This window comes from Lepisma saccharinum, chromosome 4 (assembly GCF_977018435.1).
Source record: "Lepisma saccharinum chromosome 4, izLepSacc3.1, whole genome shotgun sequence".
Taxonomy (NCBI): Eukaryota; Metazoa; Arthropoda; class Insecta; order Zygentoma; family Lepismatidae; genus Lepisma; species Lepisma saccharinum.
Genome location: NC_139232.1, coordinates 28,138,238 through 28,161,507, shown reverse-complemented (window position 1 = coordinate 28,161,507; position 23,270 = coordinate 28,138,238). Strand labels below are relative to the sequence as shown.

General features: G+C 37.5%; 1 protein-coding gene across 1 annotated transcript in view; it reads left to right on the top strand.

The window, feature by feature from the left end:
• dlt (codanin-1 like protein dlt) overlaps positions 1–23,270 on the top strand; it is a 123,349-nt gene that overhangs the window by 20,632 nt on the left and 79,447 nt on the right. The window contains exons 2-3 of the mRNA XM_083120371.1: positions 6,635–6,726; positions 19,173–21,130. Of these exons, the coding sequence (XP_082976497.1) occupies positions 6,635–6,726; positions 19,173–21,130 (2,050 nt within the window). The remainder of the gene's footprint in view (positions 1–6,634; positions 6,727–19,172; positions 21,131–23,270) is intronic.

The following is a 23,270-nucleotide window of genomic DNA, read 5'->3' as shown; positions in this document are numbered from 1 at the left end:
GGTTCTCGACTTGTCGAAACTTTACATGTTCGAATTTTATTACGACGTGATGAAACCCTTCTACAATGATAAGATATCATTTTTGTACACGGACACCGACAGCTTCATTTACAGCATACAAACACCTAACCTATACGAAGACATAAAAAATCCTTCCATGCTTGAGTATTTCGATACTTCTGCGTATCCTCAACCCAACAGATTTGGGATTCCATCTCGTAACAAAAAAGTCCTAGGTAAACTGAAAGATGAATGTAACGGTGATATTATTGTCGAGTTCGCGGGTTTGCGTTCGAAGATGTATGCCATGAGAACAGAGAGTAGCGTCACGAAGAAAGCAAAAGGTGTGGGCAAGAATACGGTGGAGAACAAACTCACCTTCCACGATTACATCGATTGCCTTTACTCACAATCGACGATACTAAGTATAGAACAAAGAATCCAAAGTGTAGACCACGTGATTACAACAAACGAAGTTAGGAAAGTAGCATTAGATCCGCACGACGATAAAAGATGTATTTTGTCTTGTGGAATCCACACGTTGCCTTGGGGACACTATCGTTTAGAAAATAGTAAAAATTGTAGGCAATGCAATTGAAAAAAAAATAAACTTAAATAACTATAACTAAAATAAAGAAAACTTTGACTGTCTCAAATTATCACATACACAATAAAAAACTAGCAAGGACAATGAATCTCTTTGGTTTCCGAAAGCAAACAATGGAGACTGTACACCGCAAGGCAGATCATGAATTTCTACCTTCCATGTTATCTAAACTCAACGGCCTGTTGATCAATCAATTTTCGGAACGTTGCTCTTCTTGCTGGAACAGGGACGATTTCGGATTCGCGACGATCGACGTGACGAGGAAACCCAACGACGGAAAATACAGAAACAAAATCAACGACTTTCAAAACGTTGCAACGTTTTGAAAGTCGTTGATTTTGTTTCTGTATTTTCCGTCGTTGGGTTTCCTCGTCACGTCGATCGTCGCGAATCCGAAATCGTCCCTGTTCCAGCAAGAAGAGCAACGTTCCGAAAATTGATTGATCAACAGGCCGTTGAGTTTAGATAACATGGAAGGTAGAAATTCATGATCTGCCTTGCGGTGTACAGTCTCCATTGTTTGCTTTCGGAAACCAAAGAGATTCATTGTCCTTGCTAGTTTTTTATTGTGTATGTGATAATTTGAGACAGTCAAAGTTTTCTTTATTTTAGTTATAGTTATTTAAGTTTATTTTTTTTTCAATTGCATTGCCTACAATTTTTACTATTTTCTAAACGATAGTGTCCCCAAGGCAACGTGTGGATTCCACAAGACAAAATACATCTTTTATCGTCGTGCGGATCTAATGCTACTTTCCTAACTTCGTTTGTTGTAATCACGTGGTCTACACTTTGGATTCTTTGTTCTATACTTAGTATCGTCGATTGTGAGTAAAGGCAATCGATGTAATCGTGGAAGGTGAGTTTGTTCTCCACCGTATTCTTGCCCACACCTTTTGCTTTCTTCGTGACGCTACTCTCTGTTCTCATGGCATACATCTTCGAACGCAAACCCGCGAACTCGACAATAATATCACCGTTACATTCATCTTTCAGTTTACCTAGGACTTTTTTGTTACGAGATGGAATCCCAAATCTGTTGGGTTGAGGATACGCAGAAGTATCGAAATACTCAAGCATGGAAGGATTTTTTATGTCTTCGTATAGGTTAGGTGTTTGTATGCTGTAAATGAAGCTGTCGGTGTCCGTGTACAAAAATGATATCTTATCATTGTAGAAGGGTTTCATCACGTCGTAATAAAATTCGAACATGTAAAGTTTCGACAAGTCGAGAACCGTTGCGCCAACATAAATTGGTTTTCTGAATTTCATCAATTTTATATCTAGATTGAAAAGTGCCAAATTCTCGTTGTAAATTTTTCTCGACTTGAATCTAGGATCGGCTATCCACTTCCGACATTTATTCTTATCGGAAATTAATTTCACGTCTACGTGCTTTCTAACATTCTCCATGGTTTTTCCGTACACCGCATTGTTCATTAATTTAAAGAAGTCCTTGTCTAAATCGGAAGTGGCAGCTGTTCTATGTTGTGTGTTAGTTTCTATGTAAGGTCTTAACCACGTGGAATGTTTAAACTTTAGTATTCTTCTAACATTTACTATCTGAACACCCTTCCCAATCAAAAACCGGAGATTCTTGTAGTGGACGACGTATCTCTGTTTAGGGTCCAATGTTAACAAAAGCTTGTCTTGAACCGAGTCGGGTGGACATTTGATTTCGGGAGTCGGAGGCAAATCCGAAAACGTGTCGTGCAGGTGGTCGGAGAATTGGAGATCTACCTCTGCGAAGAAACCACACTCGCTATCGTCGAAATGAATAATGTCTATCGAAGTGGGATCTAACCATTCGAATCCCCCGTAAGGAAGTTTCTGTACCATGGCATGTCCGTAGAGATTATTAACGTCAGAGTAGAAGATGTAATTCGATGCTCGATTTGAATCGTAATCTTCTTTCATGTGTACGTTACTAGCTTTTGCATGTCTCTGTACGCATTGCACCATTCCACCTCGTATCCCTCTTTCGATAAATAGCAACATGTCAACGTCCGATATCAGTTCCAGCTTGACCTTTGTCTGGAATAACATTGCCGACCACGCTAATCCCGGTAGACTGTAGAAATACGCTGGATCTAATTTATAAATATTCGTTGCCGTTTTCCTGAACGCTTGAAAAACATCCGCGAGTATCGTCACGTCTAATTTTAAATAGGCATCGTGGTAGTCTCCGAGTGTCCTACATCCTAATTTCTCCCACATGAGTTGCGCATGTTGGTATTCTTCGTCCGTGATTCCTTTCTCTCTGAGTCTGCTGTAAAATTCTCTTGGAAGTGGAAGAGCGTCGTCGTTAAATTTAGAATTATCACTAACGTATTCGTAAGGATAAATCCCTTTACGTCTAACGAGTTCTATGTCTACGTTGGGAAAACTAGCTCTAGTTATTTTAAATTGATCGTCGGTGAGTTTGTTCGCTAAAGCATCCAGACTTGCAGAGAGAAATCTATACGAATCCAGGAAGCGCATCTCGATTGTATTTTTCGTTCCCGGAATCGACACTTGCTTGCTGAGACTAATATAACGTTCTTCATTCTCGGCCAAGACACCTATACGTTTCGGATCGTAGCCAAGATGTCTCACCAGGTGGTGAAAATCATATCCGCTTCCGTTGTGAAAAAATATAGGGATGAATTTAGGTTTCTGGATTTTAAGATTGCACGTGTTGCAAATTCCACCTATGTAGTTTCCGCTGAAATGATCGTGGTGGAATATTTTTTTGTTCTCATCAGTAAAACTTTGATCACATACCGGACACACCTCAGTGGAATTGTAATTTGAAGTTCATTTTCAGTTAAAGGTGCCATCGGTTTTGATGTAAGCAGTACGCTACCAATTACCTCAACCTCCTCCACCATTTTTTCCAGGAAGTGTTCGATTACATTTGGCCCGCGGTATATATATGCTTCATTTATTTTATCACGTCGCACAACAACATAGCCGAAACTATTAGGTTGATGAAGCTGGTACGGCGTTGTGGAGGAAATTTCAGGATCCGGTTCGCAGTAGGAGAGTGGTTTGAGGAACGCCTCGAAATCTGCGACGATGATTGCAGGATGTTCCAACAATGCCTTGTGCATTTTGAATTCTTCGACTTCGTTCGTTTCGGGCATCAACATTCTAGCCGGTCTGTTGTCACCGCAATAAATTTTATGTTCGGCAAGTTTCTCGATAGCAATTTGACGTCCGGTGTAATTTTGATAATCGAGTTGTTTTCGATCGTCGAACGTGGTTAGGCATCTCGGGCAAACTTCGATGCAATGTTCATACTTGGTTGTTTGACTTTTGACCAAACGTGATAGTGAACGAATTAGCGTGTAGTGATGAACATCCTCGTTTGAAATTAGAAGAAAATTTATTACACGAGCATCGTCATCGTCGATATCGCTTATCCTGACGGGGTGCACAAGATATTTATCTGACGTAAAAAAATATACATTAATAGCGATGCGTTTTCCTGCACGATTTTCGAACTTTGTTATATCCGACAATGTCACCGGGTATTCGATGTCAGACATTACACTTTCAAATTCGGACTCGTATTGCTTGTAATGATAAATCCGTTCTGGATTATTTTTGCAATAAACAGGATGCAGTGCAGCCAACACACACCAGAGAAAACACTTGTTATCGCTGTTCTGTATATTTAACACAGCCCTCTTGTGTTGAATATTCGGTGGAAGAGGGACGTAGCTGGATGCACGAAGAGGCGAGAATCGGTTCACGTAAACGGTTAACGTGTGAGGACTTCCACATAGAGACCATCCCGACCCTTTAGCCTCGAAATCGTCATGTTTCTTAACCAGCTCGTTGGAAACTTTATAATAGAAGTTGTCCAAATTTTCGACGTCAGCAAAATAAAGAGTCTGATTTTTTGTACGATGATAAAAAATACTCGTTGTGCCATCAACTTTCTCGTATTCGGAAAACAGAACAACATATACTTTTATAGAGTTGTTTTCAAGTTTATTTTTCAAAATATTTAGTACAGATGTTTTCGTTTCATCCAAGAAACTAAGGATGTCACGGCCTGGTTCTGACTTAATTGAAAAATCCTGGAGTTGGTCATTGAATGCAGATCTAATTGGTTTGCGTTCATTGGATAATTTAATTTGCTTGGAAGTGGAAGCTTCGGTTCCTGGATCATCGATTTTTCTTTTCAATGTTCCTTGTTCGGTCGATGGTTTGCAAATTTTGAGGTGTTTACTTAAATTTGTAATGCAGATCATCTTTCCGCATCGAGCACAAGACTTAGAAGATGACGAACGATTAATTCTCGAACCTGTTTCGCTACATCTTGCCCTGTGTACCGATAAATTGTTCCTTGAGATTAGCTTCCCACAAGTAACACATTCAGTTTTATCATTTTTACGATTGAAACTGGTGGTGGATGCCATTGCTTTTTCGAAAATCACAGAAATCAAAAAGTCTAGTATATAGCGATACAATTTTCAGGTATGTTATTTATATAGAATTTTTTGAGGTGAAATAGAAAATGCACGATCACGTCAAAATTCAATCTGGTCGAAATTACTATGAAAAACCACGTGAAACACCTTTGAACTTGAAATAATAGATGGTACGAGGAGCACTGCAACAGGACATCCGTACTCTTCGGCTTGGAAACGGTAAGACTTAGGAAAAATCTGTTTGGTGATTCATCAGGTACACCTATACGTGAGAAAATGTATGAATAGAAGCTATGATCGGAAATCCAAAATGGCGACCGGAAGTGGGGTTATCTTGGAAACGGTAAGACTTAGGAAAAATCTGTTTGCGGATTCATCACGTACGCCTATATGTGAGAAAAAATATGAATAGAACCTATGTTCGGAAATCCAAAATGGCGACCGGAAGTGGGGTTAGGGGGCCAGGAATCTTAAAAAAAATATTATTTGTTTGTTTGTTTGCGTCACAATATAGGCGTGCACGCGCGTGTGTGTGGCACATCGTTCCCGAGAGAGAGGTTTACAAAAGTCACGATATACAAACATTTGACCGGGGCTTGGAAAATTACGATAAGGTGCATTCATCCTTCAAGAATAAGAGACTGCATTATTTACTCATCACGTTGTGTCAGCGCAATAAATGAGGCGCTGAACATAGAGAGAAAATGAGAGTTTTTGAGGTTTGGTGAACCTCAATTAATAAAAATAAGTTTTTAAGGTTTTGGTGAGCTCCAAATAATCAAAATGAGTTTTTGATGTTTTGGTGCTGTTTTCTACGCTGTGAAACATCGTCAGCGCAATAAATAAGGCGCGGAACGTGGAGAGAAAGTGAGTTTTTGAGGTTTGGCGAGCTCCACCGAGCTCCTCACTTCAGCTCCTCACAAGAGGACGTTCAACTGTCTAAATTGCACTACTGACTTTGTATTTTATTTGCATGCCTGCATTGGTGTTTTATTTATATCTAACATATATATGCAATAATAAGATTGTTGCAGTAAACCAGGCCAAATTTTCAGAATACACTACTTTTGTAAAGAAATGTATGTACATTTCTTTCCCGCTGACCTGTCAAAGTCAGGGAAATCAGCTTAGGAGTGGAAGGTCATGAAAAAGATAAATTGGATGATTTTTGCACTTGCTAGAATTAGAGACTGAAAAATCACGCATCACATATTTTATTTTTATTAACTTATTTTCAGAAAAGTTGATTAAACTCCATTAATTTGATCAATTAGTAAGAATTGAGGGCTTAACATTTATATGTATACGTGTTAAAGCATTTTTAAATACTCTGGAAAGTTATGTGACAATTCCTGGAGAAGTCAAAGAATTTGGGGTTGGCAGTTTTTGGAGTGAACTGCATGAATGAGGCCACCTTACACCCCTAAAGTCATACACATCTTGCACACTTTTTTCTGCCACACATTTCAAACTCAAAAGTTACACATTAATTTGAGCATTTTGATTTTAAAGTTTTTTGATTTGTTGTCAGTGTGTCCGTTTATACCTGTGCCTAGTCTGCCATTAGTACTGGCAATTTCCTAATTTTGTTTTTGCTGTCTTGCAGGTAGACGAGGTTTTGAAGTTAAACTACCCTGAAATTTCCAGAGCTGACTTTGTATTGCATTTCCAAAACTATTTACGGGACCAGGCGTCAAGGTATCATTATAGTAATATTTAGTACAGTTTTCTGTGTACAGGATCATTAAAAACGATTGTGCAAAAGTAAAGGTGATTTGTTAATGCTTGAATTGACAGGAAAGAAAGGAACTTCCCAAAATAAGGTGTATTAAACTTACTTGATGTGAGTGCTATTAGTCCAATGCCATATGCCAAGATGTTAATTCAGTATTGCCCAGATGCAGATCCAGGATATATTGTCAGATATGAATTCCCAGGGCATGGGATTGAACTGTTTCACCCTCCATGCATTACAGTTTCTATGCGGTGCACTTGTGCTGAATTTGGTCCCACTGCCATGAGAGTCCCTGCTATTTGGATGTTCCATCTGAACACACAGTACCATTAACTACCACTGGCAGTCACTACCTTCACATACATGCAATAGTAAATAGTCTGGTACAGCTCTTACCCATCTCCCCACAGAACTTTATTTTTGTACCATCCTTTTTAAATGGTCCTGTATTGTGAGTGTATGAGTTTCTACGAAGATGATACATTTATTGTGCTACAAGACATCATAATGGAGTTTTTGTGTGAGAAAAATATATTCTGTGTCAGATAGTTTGTGATGTTACTGAAACAAAACTTTCTTATGTCATGTACACAATTTATGTACCAAAAAGTTTTCTTGTATCATGTGAAACCAAGAAATGAATATTGCCTGCCATTGACAGAAATCGGCAGGCATCCAGCTGGTAGAAATGTATACCACCCTGGTATTCAACTTAGGCTGGCTGGTACACATATGTACCAGCACCATGAGGCAGCAATTAATGAGCCATTTCTTGAAAACTGCACATGATATTTCAGTTCAATCTTTTTTGTTCATTACTATACATATGAAGGTATTACATACTTGAATTATAAAACAATATATATCCATTTTTACTATTATTAGCAAGCAAAGATTGAAAAAATCCTGTGTTACCCCATAATGTTATGGGATAGATTTATAAAAATGGGTATCACTCCTAAACGACAGCATTTTTTCGAAACATTTAAATTTTACATGTAATAATGATTGGTGTTTTAAGTCCACTTTACACACAGTAAGGCTAATCAAAACTGAACCTACAGTTTAAAGTGGAATCCGAACCACTATATGCCTCCACCGGCTATCGAACCCAGGACCCCTTGATTACAAGCCGACAACGCTACCATGTAATAATGAGTAAGAAGCAATATGTGACAATTAAGGGTCCAGTGGGGATGTGGCAGACAACATGGCAGAATCAACACACAATATTTCAGTTCCGTCATTTTTGTTCATTTGTATACCTCTAAATGTATAACATACTCAAATTAGAAAACAATATATCCATTGTTACTATTATTAAGTGTTTGAAAAAGCCCTTTGCTTCTCTTTTCTTACTGTGGGATACATTTTAGGGGCTGTAACTTCTTACTTGCGATAATTAAGGTCCCAGTGCGATTCGAAGACCCAAAATTCGAAATTTTCCAAAATTATGCAACATTTTTGAATACTGTAATTTCCTGTTTTATTTCAAAGTTGAGACATTAGCATTATACATGCTCAAAGAGTGCTCTTTTGCCTTGCTTTCTTCCAAATTTGGTTCTTCGACTGTCCATAGGGCCGATGCTAGAAGCAAAATTCTGTAAATTGTTCTGTAAGCTGGCAACACTGCTACTCTTTTACTTTGTTATGCTGGTTCTTCGACTGTCCATAGGGCCGATGCTAGAAGCAAAATTCTGTAAATTGTTCTGTAATCTGGCAACACTGCTACTCTTATACTTTGTTTTTTTTTAGCCAAGAAATAACAGTTGGTTTTCAGCGAAACTTTGCATTGTTGCAGGAATATACAACTGCTACATACTACATTTTCTCATTCACTTTGGCCTATTGGAGGAACCACAGGATCCATTTTTTTTTTTTAAAGAATTCAGTTCTCTTCTTCTTCCTTTTAACACTACTAATTAGGAGGCACAATGTATAAATTTTACCTCCGCTAAAAAGCCGTGTTCAAGAAAGAAAACTAATTTTGTATCTCGACGACAGTTAGTTCTCAAGCTACAATTTTTCTTGTACTTTGAGGCACGTTTAATAAAATTGTTGGACTAGATAATTATTCATTACCTAGTCATATCATAAATTCTGATACAACATTTAGACAGGGATGACAACACTGGTTGGCAAGGTAACCCTTCAATGTTGGATCAAACAACAACCAGTATCATTGTGTGTGTGGCTGTGGTAGCAGAAAGGTGAATTTCACTGCAAGTCGAATGGAGTGGGGTATATACGAGAACTGTGTGGCAGTAATCTCAAATCACCATCGGACATTTTCAGCACCCTGTAAAAGCTGAATATCAGCAGGATGTACGTGCAGATGTACGACCATCAACAGATACTGTGACACAGGGACAATTGAGGACTCGACGAAATCCTGTCAGGAAACAAGCTGTGATGGCTCGAGAGCTGAACATTTCGAAACTGTTGATGTTGCGTTTGCTCCAAAGTAACCTAGGACTCTGCGCTTATTGGCGAAGTACTGATCACTTTCTCACTCTACAGCTTAAGGTCCAGAGGGACCAGAAAACAGAAAGACTCCCTCAGCATTACACAAATGGTGGTCACGGGAGGATCCTTTTCACAGACAAAAAAATCTTTACGATTGAAGAGTCTTACAATCGTCAAAATGACCGTGTTTATGCCTCGACATCCCAGGAAGCTCGTGAAAACACGCCATATGTACTCAGAGGCCATCATTCCACCTCAGTGATGGTTTGGTGGGGGTTTTCGTACGATGGCACAACTGACCTCCACTTCTGTGGACATAGTGTGAAAACATCTGCAAAAGTGTACCAAGTGACAGTGTTGGAGGACCTGTACCATTGTAACATCCAAATATTAATATATTAGCTCGCTCACGCTCACTGTGCCTGTAGTTCATTATTAACTTTGTAACAGAATTTATGATATGACTAGGTATATTATTGATTTCACGGTGAAATTTAGTTACCGTAATGTGCATCATTCTCATTGCTTAGTATTAAACAACAATAAGTGCGAAAATATTTGTACTACCTAATTTTTTAGGCAATTTCTTCCTTGTTCTTCTTGTAGCATACCTGACTTGCTTGAAAAACATACTCTAATTCAGCAACATCACAGAATATCATTAAGAAGTTATGGCTGCTAGTATCACACTATTAAAACATTTTGTAATAGTGATGTAAATGAAAATGAATACTTTATTTAAAGCAACCATGTCAAACTCAATTCGTTAGTAGGGCCGCATAATGTTAATGTCAAAACTCTCCGGGCCACACATCTCCAACCCCAACCCCTTGAAGTTCAAAACTAAGGGGTCGCCCTTAACCAGCAGATTCCAGTGATTACTACTGCAGCATCGGTATATGTTGTAAAAAATATACACAGAGTCCCCATCTAAAGTGCCACAAATTAGCAACCACAGGGGAAGCAAAAAACAGAAGGCTGAATTCCCCATCCCCCTCTTTCACATACCATCCTGCTTAGAACAGAATCATTACACGATTACGTCTGTGTGTTAGTGTATGCAATTGTAGTAAAAATATTTTAATTACAATCCTTACTGGTTTTATTGAAATAAAATTAAACTGAAATATTCGTTCGTAGTCTGTGAAACTATTTTATATTTATAAATTGATTACAATTGTGCAAACTTTGTTGCAATTAGCTTTCTCTGCATAATTGTAGTTTTTGTTTCCCAGAGATTTGACACACTTTTTAAGAAACTATCTTCTAAATGTCCACATTATGTTTTTGTGAGCAACAAGCTCTTAATACAGACAACAAATGTTTGTCAGTCATTCTTTATAGTTAGGCTATTTGTTAATCTTCATAATGGAGAACAACTGTTCACCAAGGCAAGTGCTGCAAAAATCTCTAAAATTCCAGCAGCAAAATCTCTAATCTGAGGTCTCTGTTCTGAGAGATTTGAGAAAAATCTAGAAACAACCACTTTCAATACAAGTCACATTTTAATTCAATAAGTTCTATTTGGAGGTCGGGTCTTGTATTTGCAATATCAAAAGAGAAAGGAGCAGAGCAGTGAACAAGAAAATTGCCATCCATACTCTTTGAAGTCTTGAAACCTCTTTTCAAATCAAGTAGTATTTTTACTTTGGACAAGTATTGACTTAAATGAGGTTCACAGATTACCCGCTGATATTCCTGACAAGTTGGGAAATGACTGAAATTATAAATTATGTAGGTTACTAACTGAGATGAACGAAGACTGTACCTTTGCAAAATGGCCTCCACTTCCTTAACCCGGGATCGGTCGCGCTCGCTGTAATCACTTCGCTGGTCGCGGCTGAGCTCCGCACTCACCCTTGCTGTTCAGGTATATTTCATCGTATTTTAATTTTTTAAAATTTATTATTTGTACTTGTAATGATCTGTTTATTATAATCCTTCTTATTCATTATATTTTTGTTTAAAAACGTTTATTTGTTTTCAAACAGCGTAGTATACATCGTCGAAGCCAACAAGTCTCAGCGTTAACAAAAAGAGCATGCTCCTCTGAGGTAGTTCCATCTGATGTCCAGAAATCTGATATGATATAAAATCACTGCGACACTTTTTGAATTTTCTATTAACACGACAAGAACATATAGGTACGAAAACTGACTAGAGACAGGATAGAAACTCTAAAAGTCAGCTAGAGAGCACCACAGGCCAATATTTTAAATACTGTTAAAATGGCACTTCATTAAAATTTGAAGTAAGCGCAGCGCTCACCTGCTACCGATCGCAGGTTAAAAATATCTCCTGTTGTGTTACGGAGAGAAATTATGTCAAGCAGATCTTCTGTCACATGTAGATGAGAATCGCATCCACGCAGTGGTGGTGATTAGGAGGGCGAAGGGGGCTTTTCTCCCCACCCACTTTTCGCCACTTTTGCCCCCGCACTATGCTTAAGTTTATCTACAAAGGGAAATATACTGTCTTTGTCCCCCCATTTTTGACACTTAGCCCTCCCTGGTTTTGGAACCCAATTGCCTCCAATGCATCAGTTAACTGAGCTACCTGTATACTGTCTGTATACTTTCATCTATTGCGAGCAAAAATGCAACAAAACCAGCAATTTTCGCTTTTAATTGTTCGTTGCTATCGCCTGCGAAGTCATCAATCCTATCCTAAACTGTATTTCTGATTTTTTTTTGTTTTTAATTTTGTTTGGATATTTGTTATTTAGCATCTCTTGCTTTTCTGCCAATTTTAGCTAATAGCGACGATGAGGATGAGTGATAATATCCTGAAATTGATAAAGGGACGCGTACAAAAATCACCCATACCCAGGATTTGAACCTGACCCCTGGTGTCATACCACGCTGTGTTAACCACTCTGCCATGGAGGTTAGCAACTGTATTTAGTGAGAAAGAAATATTTCTGAATGATTTCACTTATCAGGGCACAAAATTTACATGCTTTTCACAACAAAAGAAGGCAATCTTCCATTTTACTTGAAAAAGTCTACATTCCAGTTTGATATCTCTTTTTTATACTGCTACAAAGCTTAGGAATCGACATAGTTGTCTGAAACTTTTAAGAAAGTTGTCATTCCTTCAAGGAAAACCCTTCACAATGGAGAAACTGACTCATTGGCAAGTGAAAATATGCACGCTTCCCTGCCCCAACCAGCAAGATATTCTTGCACTTCAGAACTAAACTGTCAATCAACTTCCTTAGTCGATACCACACCACACCTTAGTGGAATGCAAGAATGTATGTGTGCAGGAAAAATAGATGAATCTTGGAAAGTTCGGTTGAGTTGGGACTTGTTTTTCAAGATAATGAAATGCGGGATAAACTACAAATGTATAAATAATATTGCATGCATGAATTATACGCAGGGCCCGTGAGTTTGACATGGCTGATTTAAAGTATCAGCGCAGGCCAAAATGACTTGTGTAGCATGTACTTTCAGAGATTTCCTCAAGGAATTTACCGTACACTGTGTTCAAACTTTTCATACATACCTTGCAATTTCAATATTTCCTGCCATGTGATCATTTGAAGGGCTTGGGTGTAAAATATGGTAAGTGACATTGTGGTCATTTTGGAGTTACAATGTGCGTCGTGTAGTCCATCGTAAATGGAGTCGAATCATACTCGAAGTGTTTCGTTTCGTCAACAGATGACAGAGCTAGACGTGTTGAAAGTTATGGTATCTACCAGTTGTTTCATGTAAAGTATAGTAAGTAGCAAAGATGGCGGCAAAATGGCTGTTATTGAATTGGAAAGTGTCTCAGAAAGTTTGTGAGTATTGAAGCAACATCAAAGATGAGAATGAGTTAGAAAGTGTATATGATTCCCATAATGACCAGGAATATGTACCACCGACTAGGAATGAGGAGACTGAAGAGGTTGCCAATCAAAAATGCAACTAAAACTGTGCATGGCCACATACATTCTATTTCATGTAAAACGTGGTATCTACTGTAGATACTATTGTTTACATGCAGCAGTGCTCATAATGGCAGTTTCGAATTAAATTTTACTCTCGAATTAAATTTTACTCTCATACCTGGATATGAACTTTGATCTAGTAGAGAAGCACATACTTTTCTTCTACTAGATATAAATAACTATAGTCACATAGAAATTTGTTATTTTTAATTGGGTATATGCATTTAAGGCTGCTTTAAGATACCATGCCTTTCAAGCAACGTCAAAAATGTATTACACTTAAGGAATATGTAATTTGATCTGAATCATATCAATTATTTGGAACAGTTTAGTTTTTTTATAAAATATTTCTTTCCTAAATCTGTAATGCGTATTTTAAAAGTTATAATATTTTTATGGTGTACCTAATAACGTATTTGTAATTTAATTAACTTGCGTATTTATGATATGTGTGATGAAAGCAAATTATTTTATTGTTGATATTGCAAATATGTCTTCTTCTTGGTTTGAAATAACTATTTTAATCCATAAGAGCTAAATATCAGTGAAAACTGCCAGCCTCTGTGGCAGAGTGGTTAGCACATTGTGCTGCAATGCTAGGGGTCCCGGGTTTGAATCCTGGCTTGGGCATGGACATTTGTGATGTCTATTCATCAATTCCATCATATCATCACTCCTCCCCATCTTCGCAAATTATCCAAAAGTGGCACAAGAAGCGAAGTAAAATAAATCAAATCAAATCTGTGAAAACTATTAAAAACTTTAGCCCTGTGTACATTTGAAATCATTCTTTACAAACATGTCAAGCTAAAGAGAAATACAACAGAAAGTTACAAGGTCATAATTGTGTCTTCATTGATTTGCTTTATTTTACTTCGTGTCTTGTGTCACTTTTGGCTTATTTGCGAAGATGGAGATCAGTGATGATATGATGAAATTGATGAATAAGCACTCAAAAACATCCATGCCCAGACATCGCGCTGCGACGCCAAGGGTCCCGGGTTCGAATCCCGGTCGGGCTTGGTTGTTTGTGAATGTCCATTCATCAATTTCATCATTTCATCACTCATCCCCATCTTCGCAAATTAGCCTAGAGGCACAAAATGCGAAGTAAAATAAACCAAATCAATCAATCAATCAACATCCATGCCCAGCCGAGGATTCGAACCCGGGACCCCTGGCATCGTAGTGCGAATTCATAACCACTCCGCCACGGGTGCCGGTAATTGTTATCTTGAATATAGAGATTAACCTTTTGGGTCCCAAGGCCATTTTCACATGTAACCCCCTTGGACCCAAGCCGATTTTGAGCAAAATGCAGAGTTTCAATTAAATGAGTGTAGATCGGAGGCTAATTGCCCTAGAGAGATGAGTGATATACCGTTGTACACGGAATGAACCAGAGATTCAGACTATATGAAATTTAAGCAAATTTGACGTATATGTGGCGGGGAGGGAGCTAACTCTCAAAATTCCAAAACTTTGGGGGGAAATGGGGTCCTCCCTCCCCCCCCCCCCCAAGAAAAAAATACATGACAGTGTCGACATGCACATGGAAATGATCGCTGACATGTAAGGAACACATAAATATTTGCATTATTATCATATGACCAATGTAACTTGAGTTGTACCCCCAAATGGAATTGTCAGCACGCCACTGATTCAAGCTTCAAAATGCAGTGGTACCTTGAAATGGCTTTAGCTCAGAGACTATTTGCCCTGGAGATATGAACGTTATACCGTTGTACACAGAATGAATCACAGATTCAGATGATATATTATTTATGCACATTTGGCGTACATATGGAGTGGGAAAGGGGGAAATCCCCTGAAAAATACTTTTTTAAAAGAATGGGGTTTATCCCCCGCCCCCCCCCCCGAAAAAAAGGATATAAAAAGTTCAAAATGCACATAGAAATTATCACTGGCACGTAAGAAACAGAAAAATATTTTCATTTTTGTCATATGACCAATATTACGCGAGTTGTACCCCTGAAACGAAAGGATTGTACACCACTGCCTCATGCTTCAGAATTGAGCGAACTGCAGAGTTACATTGAAATGGCTATAGCTCAGAAACTAAATGCCCTAGAGATATGAAAGATATACCGTTGTATGCAGAATGAATCACAGATTCAGACAATATATAATTTATTCACATTCGGCGTACATATGGCGGGGAAAAGTTGGGAAATCCCCTCAATACTTTTCTTAAAAAAATTGTTTCCCCCCCAAAAAAAAAGAATGTCAAAATGCAAAATTTATGCAAATTTGGCATATATATGTAGGGGGAAGGGAGAAAACCCCCCCAAAATAATTTTAAAAAATTGTCACCACCCAAAAAATGTCCTTGCACTTGGGCTCAAAATGACACCTACACACAACATTCATGGACGAAAAGCTAGAATGCAGTGAAAAATGAAAGCCAATTCTTGCAGCTGCTTGAAATTCTATTTTTAGACAATGCAGGGTAACCCGTGTTGCAACTTGTGGACACATGTGCTAAAAAACAAAGGTTTCCTTCAGCGCGCTTCGAAATTCCATTCTCACAACACAGATTCAACAACCAGTCTTCCCCCTCCCCCACCCCCTGCTTGCGCCCTCACGGAAAACTTTCATTTTGGCATTGGATACTGATAAACAAGCTTCCTTCGAATGCAGTTACCAGGCGGGAGTGAAAAGCATTGCTTTAGAACAACAAAGCTCGTCTTCCTTTGTCGGCAAACATTTTCCCTTGAAACGAGATGCAAAAGAGAAGTCCCTTTTCCCACATTTTCCCCTCCATTTTCATGAAGAAAAAAAAGGTGCAATAAACATTTCTGTTAAATACATGTGTTAGGAACAGTATATAATATATATATATATATATATATATATATATATATATATATATATATATAAAATATAAAAACCCTCGAAATTCTAGCCAAAAATAGAAAAGTTATAACGTAAAAACTACAACCTTGACACAGCATCTCAATCGAGATGCTTGGGACCGTGAGGGTTACATTTGTGTATCTCAATCGAGACGCTTGGGACACAAAAGGTCCCTTGGACCACTAACTTGATTTAACTGTTTCCATGAGTTATTGAACTTTTTCACAGATTATTTCACCTTCTTTATTTACTTATGATAAACGTTTATCCACTGTTTCCATTATTGCCAGTCATATAACTCAATTTATCTACGGCTACACAAATTTGACACATATTCATAAATGGCTCAGTAAACACATTGTCATATGACTGAAAGATACAAAAAAATGATTTAATTGTTCTATTATCAAGAACATACATGCAGTTACCCAAAGAAAACAAAATCACACAAAAACATTTCTGCACAATGTCAAAATGAGGGGGAAGAGCTCATTGATTGTAGCGATAGTCAGTGGAAATGAGTGCTTCATCATCACTTTTATTAGACTCCAGATCTGATAATTCACTCCCGCTTCTAACTTATTCAAGTGTAACAACAATATTTCCACTTAAAAATGGATCGTCAACTCTGATTCTCGCACCAGGTTCCATGCCAAAGGACTTGCACAAAGGGTGTCATGTGGTGCATGGGACTCACAAGTGTCTATTGCTCTGAAACTATAATGCAGAGAGTGAAGTGGCACCAGGGGTGTTATGTGATATTCCAAGATATGAAGCTACCGAAAAGGGGAGGGAAGTTCACACTATTGTTTCACAGAACGAGAGCGTTGTTCTAGGCTGCAAGTCCCAGAGACCTTGCCACGCCCATTACGGGTTAACTAACTAACTCTCTAGCCTTCTTAAACCCGAAGGTTCATGGCTGCAGCAACCCAGGCCTTCCATCTTTCCCTATCTTGAGCAAGTTCTATATAATCTTTTCCATCCCCACCGATTTCCCTTAGGTCCATCTCAAAGTTGTCCCTCCATCTTCGTCTTGGCCTTCCTACAGGTCTCTTACCATCAGGTTTCCCAACAAGAATCCTGTAAACTCCTCTTTCCTCTCCATTCAGGCCACATGGCCTGCCCACCTAAGTCTTCTTGATTTAATTATTCTAATAATATTCCATTATGGGTTAAATAATAAAAAATAATTTATAGAATAATGTACATAAAAAGTTTGTAGAGATTACACTCATTTTTGTTTATAGTACATTAATCTCATAATCATTGAATAGTGTTTATTAGACTCTAAGAAAGGAAACAAAATATATGTACTGATGGTGTGAAGCTCATACACTTAAATTTCCTCTTGATTTAAAAGTCAATAATTTTGTATAGGTAAAAATAAGAATAATTTTCTGTAGAATAATGTACAAAATACTAATCATGTTAAACTGTAAATAATACCATTATCATTAAGCTACAAAGAAAAAATAAGTATTTCAAGTTACATGTAGTACATACAGAATGACAGTAGAAAACTACTTACATCACATGCTGGCAACATATTTGTTAAAAACACTAAAAAAACACAAACAACACGATAAAAAAAAACACTTTAGCAGTTCTTCCGAGCTTTCGATTCCATATCGGAATCTTCGTCAGGGCTTGTCAAGGGGCGACAGAAAGGGACGTGGTTAAAGTTCTGCTGGCGCTACTCACTGTGTCTGAAGGAAGATGTCATTGCGGTCTTGCAGTGTTGGTAAGTACTTGTATGTTTGGATTGTTGGCTGGGGGAGATGGATTTTTAAGTTTTACTGTGTTGTACCATGATAAATAAAAAATAAGATTTCCACATAAATTGTCATTAAGATTATTTGTCTTTTTGATCATGTGTACACCTTCCTTAAAATCCCGTTGTATTTTGCCTTTCACCTGTGCCAGGAAGGAAATACAATCCTGTGGAAGTTGGTGGTTGGTTTCTATAATATGTTTGGACAAACCAGAAGAACTTTCTTTCCTGTGAATGTATCCTACGTGGTCTGCAAATCGGTCTTTGATGGGTCGTTTGCATTGTCCTATGTATTTTCGGTTGCATTCACATTTGATACTGTAGATACCGGAATTTGTTAATGGATCTTTGTTGTAAGGTTTGAAGCTTGCTAGGATTTGGCCTATGGACTTACCGGGTTTGTATGCTATTCTGTAGTTCCGTTTTTCTTGGATGCATCGGAGTTTGGTGGATAGGCCTGGTACAAATGGTATCCGATTATGACTATTGATACATTATGACAATTTATGTGGAAATCTTTATTTATCATGGTACAACACAGTAAAACTTAAAAATCCATCTCCCCCAGCCAACAATCCATACATAAAAGTACTTACCAACACTGCAAGACCACAATGACATCTTCCTGCAGACACAGTAAGTAGCGCCAGCAGAACTTCAACCGTGTCCCTTTCTGTCGCCTGTCGACCAGCCCTGATGATGTTTCCGAGATGGAATCGGAAGAACTGCTAAAGTGTTTTTTATCGTGCTGTTTGTGTGTGTTTTAGTGCTTTTAACATATTTTCATATCTACGGTATTAGAAGCAGAAAATTGAATATTTAAATACGTATATTTTTTTTATTTGCTTTAATCAAACTGTTCAAATATTTTACAGAGCCAATTAACAAAAATATTTCTTCAAATAAGATGTACTGTATCTATACATATGGTGCCAAAGAACATGCAAGCAATTTTAGCATGTTTTTTTAAATTATTTAAATTTAAAAATCCAATTTAAGTAAAAGATCATCAAAAATTATTTTTTAAAATAAAAATCATGATATTTATCTACCCTGGCCAATCATATTGATCACTGAAATTACTGAATTTTAAATTTGTTCTTTGTTCAGTGTGAACAAAGAAACTGAAACTGTATAAATAAAAGATAACAGCAGATACTCAATATTTATATTTTTCAGGGGACCAAAGTGAAAAAAGAACCTAAAATGCAGGTATGTGTAAAACCTGGGGAAATTTTATAACATTTTTCTGTATTGGGAACATGAAGATTGAATGCAGGACAACATAAAATCCTGCCTCCATTATCTGAGTGCAAATGGTAGTGTTGCTAATAGGATACTTCTTTTTTTTCTAGGATATTGACTCATTCTTCAAGTATCGGCCATTCTCCCTCCAAACATTTGAGACAATCCAAAGAAACAGATGTAAAATATAATACACTCAATCAACAAGCTAGGGATTGCCAAAGTTCACAGCAGAGTGCCAGAAATGCAAGAAAATTGCAGCTGTTTCCACCAACACCCGATGTAGAAAGCAGTGATAGTATCAATTCCAAACCTGATCCAACAGACAATGGCACTAAAAATTCTTGTAGGACTGAAATTGGCTCTAATATTGCATCAAATAGAACTAGGAGAGCATCTTCTGTTGATGCTGAAAATTTAGGCAATGAACAAGATGCGAACAGTAATTCATTTGTGAAAAGAACCTCATACTCTCTTTCCCCAAGTTCAGTTCTTCAAGTGTCGGAAGGTACAAGTGGTGCATTTAGAACTAAAAATACAAAGCAGCAAACATTCTGTAATGGTGTTGAAAATAAAGAAAGTAAAAAGAGAAGTCCATTTTATGTGGATTTCAGAAGCCCTCATAGTATTAAGTTGGCTGATTTTATAGTCCAAGATAAAAGGAACAATAAGAAGAAAGCTTTGAGACAAGCTACAGACTCTGGCAATGTGTTGATGCAAGAACAGTTGTGTACACCAAATATTGAAGATAAGAGCACTTTTCCTGATATTAGTGCAGCCAATAATCAGGCCAAAAAGCAAAAACGAAGAATCAACCCTACACGATTAGTAAGAAATGGTAATAGTGAAAATCAGAATAGCGAAGGGAAAGAACCAAATTTCGGAGCCGTGTCAAGAGCTTTCGTTCCATGCCCAAAATTCCAAGAAGTTGCAGAGATCAGCAGCAAAAATTTAGAAGAAGAACGGAGGCTGCTTCGGCAGGAAAAAGAAAAGCAGCGTGGGTTGTGGGCCGAAATCAACTCTAGCAGAAGTATTTCATGCATGAACTCACCTCCAGGTACACCACAGAAAATGTCTTCAAGGACTTCCTTATGCTCTGTAGAGTATGTGTTACCAAGCTTGTCAGAAGTGACCTTGAAACAAAAGTTGGATATTTTATCAGCCATTTACAACCATTTAATGGAGTGTAATATTGTTTTAAATACAATGAGTGAGCTGTATTTCCTCATCCAGTTACTTGTTGTGCAGGAGAGTATTTCTCCGGAATTGTTGTTGGAGGAATGCAGTGAGAAGGACAATCTGTATCTAGATACGGTTCACAATTGTGTATATTTTTCTACCTCGGTTCTGAACAAACAGAGTCATATTTTACAGTTGTTAGATATTGCAAGTATCAGGATTCTCAGTGAAAATAATAGAATAAGCACGTTCGTTCCAGAGTTGCAGCATTTTTTGTTAACGGTTCTTGAAAGCAACAGTGGCATGAAGAGATCTCTCATGTTCAAATCTTCGGTTAGCGGTGTTTCATTCCAGGCAGATACAGACAATAAACCGAATTTCCCGTGCGAACAAGGGTTCCATGTATTTAGAAAGCAACGAGACATGTTCTACGAAATCATCCGTTTGTGGGAGGCCAATCACATGTCTCCTGGATTCACCTTTGGGCAAACACTAAGCAGTAAAGTTCAGTGTCTTTTAAATTTGCACACCAGTGCAGTAAACTATGTTCATTTTGCAAGGTTGTTTCAGTCGCAGCTGATCAATATGTGTAAAGGAGACTCTGTTCAGATTCAGAACAGTAGCGAACTGGAGAACTTGTGTGTTTTAAAATCCCTGAAGCACGTAGATCCAAAAAAGTTACAGAAACTCCAAGAGAGACTTGTGACCCCTTTAAAGATTGGAAGTGGCTCTTCGTTTCCAACGTTCCCTGGCTACCAAGAATTCTTCAGAGACTTTATCCTTCATGCTTCAAATCCAAAATTTAATGATCATCTGAAGGATAGCTTGATATCCAAGCTCATAGAGCTTAATGAAACAGAATTTTCTCCATCGGAAGTAGAAGAAGCAGGTAAGAAGTTCTTGTTTATAAATAATAAAACTATTACCATCAACTCGTTTGAGAACCAGAGGAATGTAACTCCTCTGAAGAGCTCCATTTGCAGTAATATTGAAGTATCTCCAATTTACTGTCTTTTTTAGAGTCTGACAAATCGTCTGCTGAATGCTGTTTTGTTGAATCTCCACTTTTCCCCAGATATGAGTTGTTGATATCATGTTCCTTACAGGTTAATGTGTCTTGTTCCAAAGCAAAGTATATGACACTGGAGTGGTGTGAAGTATCAACATTAGTAAAATGTTTGTGTAAATCTTGAAGTGTATTCAAAATCCACACATGTCAAACTTTGATCAGCTCTGCTGCAAAGTCAATGCAGATGGACATCAATACTGTATTTAGCTGGTGATATTCCTAAGAATACATTGTTTCCTTTCTGCTGTAAATGTAATAAATTGGAGTTACATCTGTCTGGCCCTCACAAGATAAAATGATATAAACACATCATTTTACGAATAAAATTGCTCATAATTTTACTGATCCAATATTTCTAAAAATAACCTGTAATAGTGTGAAATTCTGCCAGTTTTGCTATTTATGAGCGTAAATGTATAATTCATTAGGGTAATTCCAAATCATACAGAAATATGTACTTTCAAACAGACACCCTCCAAATTTTATTACATTGGTTGGTGAGAAATTTGATGTAAAGCTTAGCTGCAAATTTTTAGAGCTATATGATTGACAGCCTTCAAGCAGCATGGTTGCCAGCTTTGAAGAAATGGCATAATTCAGAATGCAAGCCAAACAAGAAATAATCATAACATTTGTTTCATTGGTTGCCAAAATGTAATGTTGCGCTTGTTTTGAAGCTAAAGGAATGTCCTTTTAATAAAATTTAACAATATATCAACATTTTGATTAATAGCCATGTAATGTGACCTGTTACAATTATTCCCATTTTTTCTGGAAATAATTAATATGTTGTGTGTTGGTATGTTGCCTCTTTTTCCTTTGTTTTATTTCGGGATGTCTATTGGAAACAGTAATAAAAATAATTGCCAGTGCTAAACTTGCAACCAGCACAGTAAGGTTTGCCCTGAAGTTTGCATTTGTTGATTAACCAAAAATCTCAGTTTCATCTAAATTAGTAAAGATTGCTGGAGACACCATGCATGCTCAATGGCCCTATGTGTTAAGTGGTTGACTTTCGATCTTGCCACTGGAATTACCAGGTTTGAGTCCCAGCCTGAACACACGTGTTCTTTCGTGAGTGACCCTTCATCAATTTCATCTTATCACTCATAACAAAAATACTAATACAGATGTGATATTGTTCCCTCTATGTACCAGCACTTTCCTTAATTATTTTCCAACTTCTACATTCTGTCATAGCATAATTATTTGGATTTAAATTTTGGTTAATATTGCTTCTCTCTTCCATATATTTTGTATTATTTTATACTGGGACAGCATTAAGAACCTCCATAATGTACTCTAAAACGTGCACAATTGTGATAAATGAGTCGCGATTTCATGTCAGTATGGCCACTACTAACTGGCATTTGATGCTGATTTCCTTATGGTTGCCAGTAGGCCATCATAAACATGCTTGTGATGTGAAGTGACAAAGAAATGCAATTCTGTTTGAATTTCAGAGTATTTTTCAAGTAAAATCAAAAGTAAAATGTTTTCCATGTTTTTGTAGTGTGCTATTGAACGATTGGAGAAATAAACAATTTTTTTTGGCCAGACAGTCTTGCTATGGAACCAAAATTAGTGCAGTTTAGTGTAATAACAACTTTGCCCAAAGGGGGGAATGGAAGGGCCCTTGGTGAAATTGACTGTATAGAAATTGTTAATTGAATAAGTAGCATGCATTTCACCCACCCTTAACATGGAACTTTGCTAGGTAGGAAACAGCTAAATTGCATAATAAAAATTAAAATATATGAAGTATATCACATGATACAGGATTGTTCAAGGTTCCAGAGGAAATGGAGAATCCGACAAGCACCAACTTACATAAGTTTTGACAGTACTCAGCCAGGCCATAATTGTGGAAGTTTCCTGATCCCTGGCATAGGAAAAAGTAGTCTGCTGTTGTAGCCACTGCAGGACATATTTTTTCAGTGCTTAATCTGTCTTTAATTTC